The sequence below is a fragment of the Corvus brachyrhynchos genome, unplaced genomic scaffold (genome assembly GCF_000691975.1).
Source record: "Corvus brachyrhynchos isolate BGI_N302 unplaced genomic scaffold, ASM69197v1 scaffold310, whole genome shotgun sequence".
NCBI lineage: Eukaryota > Metazoa > Chordata > Aves > Passeriformes > Corvidae > Corvus > Corvus brachyrhynchos.
The window spans coordinates 3,883,000-3,890,955 of NW_008236213.1; the positions used below are offsets into that span (position 1 = coordinate 3,883,000).

General features: G+C 40.6%; 1 protein-coding gene across 2 annotated transcripts in view; it reads left to right on the forward strand.

The window, feature by feature from the left end:
- ARL15 (ADP ribosylation factor like GTPase 15) overlaps window positions 1–7,956 on the forward strand; it is a 244,106-nt gene that overhangs the window by 68,686 nt on the left and 167,464 nt on the right. For both annotated transcript variants that reach the window (XM_017744349.1, XM_008643121.2), the window contains exon 4: window positions 6,831–6,975. In XM_017744349.1, the coding sequence (XP_017599838.1) occupies window positions 6,831–6,975 (145 nt within the window). The remainder of the gene's footprint in view (window positions 1–6,830; window positions 6,976–7,956) is intronic.

Genomic DNA, 7,956 nt, shown 5'->3' on the forward strand with positions numbered 1-7,956 from the left:
GCAGATCCTTCCAGGGAAGTTATGTCTTTGACTGCATTTATTGAATTTTTTGATTCCTGAACTTTGGGTCAAGCCTTCATCCAAGAACAGTTCATCTGATACCAAGTAAAACAAATTATCTCCTGCAATTTGACCCACTATAATTTTATTATCATGACCACGAAGTCTTTTGAAATTATATGCTCTGAATGGCAGTATCGTATCTGGGTTGTCTGAAGTCATCCGCTTCTTTCTTCTTAGCTGTATTTCTGCTAAGCCTTCTCTATTGGTAGCAGAGTTATCAAATATGTTAAAAAATGAATATGTCTGTGTCATTTGTCTGATTCTGGGGCTTGAGCCGGTGTCTTATGTCTTGTTCATCTGAGACTACAAGGGCTGTTCAAAGTTTTTTAAGGCGTGATTGCTTCTTATGAGATTCCAGAACCTGGCTTCTCTGAAATACCAAGAAGCTTTTGACATGGGATGGTAAACGATTTTAACCAATGAATCCGAATGTATTTCTTCATGGTCAGAAGGCAGAATTTGAGATTTCTGCTCTAGACCATATGTTGCTGCTTAGTGTCCTTAACAGAGGAGGATCTATGTGAACATCATGAAATTCAACAAGGTCAAATTCCAGTTTCTGCACCTGGGGTAAGACAATCCCAAGCACTGCAATCTGGGCAGAGAGTAGATTGTGAGCAGCCCTGCTGAGAAGGACTTGGGGGTGCTGGTGGGTGAGAGGCTGGACATGACCCAACCATGGGTACTCACAGCCCCGAGAGTCCTGGGCTGCATCCAGAGCAGTGTGGGCAGCAGGGGAGGGAGGGGATTCTGCCCCTCTGCTCTGGTGAGATCCCACTTGCTGCATCCAGCTCTGAGGTCCCAGCACAGGAAGGACATGGACCTGTTGGAGCAGGTCCAGAGGAGGCTTGAGCACCTCTCCTGTGAAGACAGGCTGAGAGAGCTGAGCTCGCTCAGCCTGGAAAAGAAAATGCTTCGAGAGATCTTGTATCACCTTCTAGTACCCAAAAGGAGCATCCAAGGGAGCTGGTGAAGGACTTTTGAAAAGGGCATGTAGTGATAGGACAAGGGGGGAATAGTTTTAAACTAAAAGAGGGTCAATTTGTATAAGATGTTGGGAAGAAATTCTTTACTGTGAGGGTGGTGAGACCCTGAAGCAGGTTGCAGAGAGTTGTGGTGATTCATCCTAGGAAGTGTTGGATGGGACTTTGAGCAGCCTGGTTTAGTGGGAGGTGTCCTGGCCCATGGCAGGGTAGCTGGACCTAGATGATATTTATGGTCCCTTCCAACCTAAACAATTCTATGATTCTATGATTTCTGTGTTGTAGGATATCACCAGGACTGTTCGCTCTTTAAAACTGCCTCACTTCCTTGAGAAACTGTTTTCTTCTGCCCTTTTTTATATTATCTTGTCTTTAATGCCTATACTTGTTGGTCTTTCTGCAGCACATGCTGATATAAATTTGAAGAGAGGTAGATGTATGGAGAGAAAGAACACTTTTGGTTCAATCTGTGGGCTGATCACTCACTCCTTAGCCAGATTAAACTAGAGGATTGCTTTATCCTGTGCGAGGAATGGTGTAGCAGGTTAGGAGATCTTGAGCCTTCCACTGGAGTTTGGATCATTACCCTGTGTTGGGGTGGAGGATCTTGAGTACAGTGGTCACTGCTTAATGAGGTTGTGGACGGTCAGAGTCATGATTATAGGATTTTCATCTGTGCTGAACATCACTCAGGCTGGCAGTGGCTATATGCATCTGTGTTCATATCTGTTGGTAGCCACAAAATGAACAGCACTCTTAAGTTTTGTCCTTATTACTGAAGTCATATAGACAAAGATGAACCCTGTTAATCTGATGTTTGAAAACCTGAAAGCAGTGTCATTTATTGGGTGCCTTAAATTTTGTAGGTTTTCCTCTTCCTTCCCTTTTTTTTTTTTTTTTTGGTAGAGGTATAACCACCTGTACAGCAGTGTGGAAACTGAAGAGCCTGCAGCTTTAGCTCACACTGTGAAATGCATGGAATTTTGTTGTACTAATTTAAAGTTGAGGTATTCGTACATTTAAAATTTAGTTTATTTATATTTCCTTCGCCCCCCCTCCAGTGTATAATTTCATTCTGGTGCCTTGTATATTTTACTACTTGCGTTCAATTATCCCGCTGCTGTTCCCAGTTGTCTCCTATCATTAACATTATAACTGTCTGTCTTGTGTTGTTGAGCCCCCCCCCTTCACATTATCTCTTCAAGGTTTGAGGTTTCTTTATGCTTGTGTGATCTCAGAGCTATGGAACCTACTGTGTGCAAATTTTACTTTTTAAAGTAAACTCCTTGAGTTTTATCAACAGCTTCAGATGATTAACCAGTCCTCTGGATATAAGTGTGTGTGAGTATTAGAAGCCTGTTTTTTCAAAGATACCTTAAATGAAAAGTAAATTGTAAAAGGAGACCATATCCATAAGTATAACCAAGAGGGGGGAAGGGAGCAGAGTTAGGGTTGAGCTTTCAGCCTTAATTCTGTATTTCAAGAGTTCTGAATGCTTGGTTTGTTAGCATTAGTGCTGCACTAACTTAGGGTATTTTTCCTTGAGAGTGTGTGTGTTTAACCAACTAAGCATGAAATCCCTTGCTTCTGTTTGTCCCTATTAAATAGTGGCAACAAAAGAAACAGACAGGAGATGGGTCCAGAACAAAGCAGAAATAATGGAGTATTTCACCCCAAAAAGGAGAGTGAAACGAGAAGTACAATGAGTAGGCAAAGACAGACTCAACAGCTGGAGGCAGTTTAATGTGTTGTAGAGAGCAGTAATTCAGGGACATTTACTGCCCAGAGCTTCAATCTGTGATCTCCGAGCGGCACATACATCCAAAGTGTTTGGCTATCCCTGCTATAAGCACAATATGCTTTTCCCAGAAGAAATCTCCATGGGGTTTTAAAGGGACACTGTATAGGATTGTCAGCATAAATACTGCTCTACCTAAACCCAGAATCGTCTGGTTGGGTTAGAAATCTGTAAAGGAGGAGTAGAACTGGCTAACTTCTTCCCTTAACTTTTACAAAATGATTATACAGGCACATGCAGTGTTCATGCACACTTACAGTAAAATGAAAGTAACAGAGCTGCAGAATGTTGCACAGATTTCTGTGGACTGCAACACCTATTACCCCTGGTTTCCTGGACAAATCCATCCTTTTTTTTCATAAACTGACTAAAGGTACCTTATTGTTTTATTTTCAGTACTTAAAAATAGGTTCATTAAAAAATTAACTCCTGACTCTCCCTGCCTGCCTCTCTTTGCATGCCTGTTTTCTCCATCCAGTTGCTATAGATTTGAGTGTGATATTCTCAAAAACTATGAAAGCTGACCATTTGGTATGTCATTTCCTTTATACTAAGTAACGTCTTACCCTGATAGGATGAGAAGGTTTAAAAAAATGTTGTTGCATTTTTGTTGCTAGCAGTGGGGTTGCACACATGACCGTATCTCAAACAACCTTTCAGTAACTGTGCCAGCTAGCTCCGCTTGACCCTGTATTTGCAGTTGTACAATGTTTTCTTTCTGTCTGCTCTGACACGTCCTCTGAGAGTCACTGTTTGGGTTTAGAGTTTATTTTGTAATACCTAAAAGGCAGGATTTTATTGCCCATCAAGCAAATCGGGTTTGGGAATCAATGGAGGAGACTTCCAGGTCCATATCTGGCAAGTTAATTCAGGCTTCTCTTATGCCTTTTGGGTTGATCAAATGGAGTGGAAAGTATGCTGGTTTGGGAAAGAACTGAGCACTACTTGTGAATTGAGCAACTCTCTCAATGTTTTTGATATATTTGTGTTTTGGAGTTCTGGAATGATTTCTTTAGTTACTAGTACACATTTCTTGCAGTTTTGTGGTTTTCAGAGTGCACTGTAATATGTGACGACATCTTGAACAATGTGTAGCTCTAGTCCATGGTTATAAAATACTTCAGGATGCATTTCCTGTCCATAATAAAATGCAGAATATAAGATGCAGTTTTATTTGCAGGGTCTGTGACTTCTGAATTTTCTCCTTTCCTCCACAGATACTGTGCAGCTACTACATGCAGCTGCCAAAGTTGTGACAATAAAGGTTTAGTCTCAATAAAGGATGCTTAAATAACCCTAACTTCGTTAGGGAGCAGGTAACTTTAGGCTGCCGAGAGAACAGGAAGAGAGTGATCAGACTGTTTGTACAGTGATATTTCCTATGGGAAAGATGTTCATTGAGCTTGAGTAAGGAGGGTTGTGAAACAAGTTTATAAAAGTCTAAATATGTTTTTACAAGTATCCCCTACAATGTGCTCTAGAGTTTCTCATCTCTGCTGCTGCTATGTGCTATACACAATAGCTTAAGTTTAGCAGCTTTTTGAAGCTGGAGCATTAAAAAATTGTTTTCATTACAGCTAAACCAAGCTATTGAAGGAAATTAGCCTAGCAGAAGGACAAAGTCATGAATATAGCAAAGATAAGGGAATCATATCAAATAAAATATGAGAGTGGTCTGGGGGGAGCCATGTTCCTATCTTCTAGGGTTCTGTCTCTGAAATTTTCATGCCTAACTGTGCTTACTGGTGAAGGATAAGTGAGGGGGTGGTAAGTCTACATATGCTACTTTGGAGTTGCAATTTGACCTGGATTTTTGATCATGTGTTTAATCCACAACATATAAAGATTCTCCAGACTAAGTTAGACTTAAGGAGTTTGCAGTAGAGAGATCCTGAAGTTGACAAAATCTGCCTGTTACCACAGAGCCTCCATATTTCTGCAAAGAGCAGAAATTATCTTTCACCGGACCGTATGTTACTAGATGTTGTCAGGGCTCAGAAGTCATGTCTGGTTGCGTAAGAACTGGCACAGTGGCTGGACAGAGGGAAGCACAGAATTCCATCAACTCATCTATTCCTTTAAGTTTTTCAATGTGACATCAAGAGGTTGTTGCAAAGATGCCATGCTGACAGGGAAAAATTGAATCCTTTTAAAGACTGGCTGTAGAGGGTCTGACACACAGCCTCCGGACCTCTGGCAAGCTCTGAAGGATTTTATGTGGCCTTCAGCCTGATATCCATTAAGTGGAAGCTTTATTTAAAGGAGTTTATGTTATTCAATGTGCTCAGTTGGCCTTTCTGACTTAAGTGCCACAGTAGAATATTTGGTGTGGCTTTGTAGAACCTGTGAGATAAGTATAAACCAGTAAATAAATAGAACATCAGTAAATAGAGCTAGGAGGCATGTTTATTCCTTTAAGGTATGATATACATACAAGAGCAAACCTTCTTAAAATAATTTTTGAATCAAATCTTAGTGGAGGCAAAGCTATTATTTTAAAAATTTGCTGCCTTTCTTCAGCTTAAATATTATTGTAAATATTCTTACTTCTTCTAAAGTGTTTCATTTCACTCTTTTAAAAGGTGCTGAAGTAGTTTTGTAGCTTTCACTGAATTTATCTTTTGCTTCTTTAAAGGAATGAAAACTGTTTTGGCAGCATGTATAATAACTTACCATCTATACTGAAAGAATCCAATTAAAGTTCTGCGTTGAGTGAGCTGTTCTTTTATAATCACATTCTCACTGGACGACTTGCTCACAGGGTCAGACCCCACTGTTTGCATTAGAGCCTTACTGACATCAGTTCAGTTTCTCTGCTCCTCCAGTAGCCCTCAGTGAGAAAACCTGGGCAGTTGTCAAGACAAACTAGGTTAAAGTTGTAAAGACTGGATTTCTTTTCCTGCAATCAGTGCAATGACTGACTTGTGGTTGAGATGGGGTTATGTAAAAACAGAATGTGTGAGAAAGGACTGATTGCACAGACACGTTTTCCCTGCGCTATTAGAGCAGCTGTCTTGCTCTGATATAAAGGTGGCAGATACTGGGGAAAAAGGTATTCATATATATGTTGGGGTGGTGGAGATCTGCCTTGGAAATTAGTGAGTAATTACGCTCTATATATAAAATATAAACTTCCTAGTTTTCCCGGAATTGTGTGCTTTTAGATTTTTACATATAAAGTTTCTAAATTGCATATAAACAAAGAACTGAAGAACTTCGGAGGGCCTAAGGAACCTTTTGGACATACTTGGCCTGTTTTGGCAAAACTGTTTAAGAGAAATGAGCAGAACTCTGAAGGAGGCTTTGTGTAAGAGATTTTTATTTGTTTACATTGTGATTAATTTATACTTCTCCAGTGAAAGTGAGACATCTATCTGTTTTTTACTAGCTCTATGTCCAGCAAGATTTATTTATTTATTTATTTACTTATTTACAAGCTGTACCATTTAACAGCTGTTATTCTGAGCTAAAACGCATGACAAAGCAAGCCCAGAAAGGACATTAGTGGAGCAAAGATCCCTGATTCTTTTCTGTGACAAGAGGTAGAGCTTGGCCAGCAGCTGCTCAGGAGTGGCCCTGATATTCACACCAGGTATTGCATGAAATTAGCACAGGAAGGAAACTCATACATAATCAACTGCAGAGCTGTATAGGGCACATGCCTATCTGGTGGTGTGAGCAGTTTGTGGTACTTGGGAAATGGATGTCATATTTCTCCACACCAGCTTTTCGAGGTTTAGGTGAAAAGTTAGCATGTGTATTTGTTTTCTTTGAAAGTTGTTCTAGATTTTAGTAGAGGTGGTCTTGGTCTATTACTTGTTGACTTAGTCAAAATAATAAGTTGGAATAATAATATTTGCTTCTCTCCAATGCCTTTAGGTTTATAAACTTGCTTCTTAGAACATTTTTGAATAAACATTTGCCAGAAAAGAAAAGTAACCTCTTCCTCTTGTTTTTGTTTTGTTTGTTTTGCCCTACCCTGGCAGTGTTTTAGAGCACTTTGCTGCAAGGGACCGCCACCACCACGACCTGAGTATGACTTGGTTTGCATAGGCCTCTCTGGCTCTGGCAAGACGAGTCTTCTGTCTCAGCTCTGCAGCGAAAGCCCGGAGAATATTGTGTCTACCACAGGTAGGATGCTGCCTTTATTCTGTGGTGTGCTAGAACATTGCCCAAAAGTGACTTCTGAAACACATAGCAAAGGCTGTAGAGAACTTCAGTCTACTTACCTTGCTGTTGAAAGTACCTAATGGATCACTTTGAAGCTACCACTACTTTCTTTCAGTTTTGTTCATACACTGGGGAATATGCATGAAAACATGCAATTTTGAATGTGTTAAAAGTTCAGTGTGGTCTAATGAAGCGGAACCATAACATACAGTAGCACTATACTTTAGGCACACATTAAAATGTTCCTTTCTTCTTATTTTACTTTTGATTTTTAAACAGTCTCACTATATATTGGAGAGAAAGGAGGAGAATGTGCTGTAAAATAGAATAGGACAGTGATGTTCTGAAACTTAAATTGGGATTTATTTCTGTACATACTTGGTCCATACCGCCTTGTGGTATATGCTAGCAACCAAAAGAATAAATGCAATGGAAATATGTTTTTTGGTGATAATTTCACATTTTTAGAGCAGCAACAGGCTTTTTTATGTAGTAAGGGCAGATTGAGTTTAAAAAAACAATTTACAAGAAGTTTCAGTGGTATTGAGAAGATACATAAAAATAGACAGCACAACCACAGATAAGAGGTATCTTAAGTCCAAAAAATTTGAATAGTGTCATAGGTTAGCAAGCATAGTCCCGGAAGGGACGTCCTTGCTAAGGGGTGCTTACAGTTTCCTCTGGGAACTGATAGAACCTATCAGCTGGCCAGTTTGAATATGGACAATTCTCTAAGCCACTTAAAGTTGTGATCACCTCTGTGATCCACATTTAAGAATAGGCAAACTCCCCTCCAAGCTCTCTCTCGTTTCTGGTGCTGGGACAGGTGGCTGCGGGCCCCGTGTGGGGGCCAGCGGGCCCGGCCCAGGCCCTGCTCAGGCCAGGCCAGGCTGGGCCACGGCCATCCCGGGGCCGGTGGGACCCGGTCCCCCCGGTGAACCA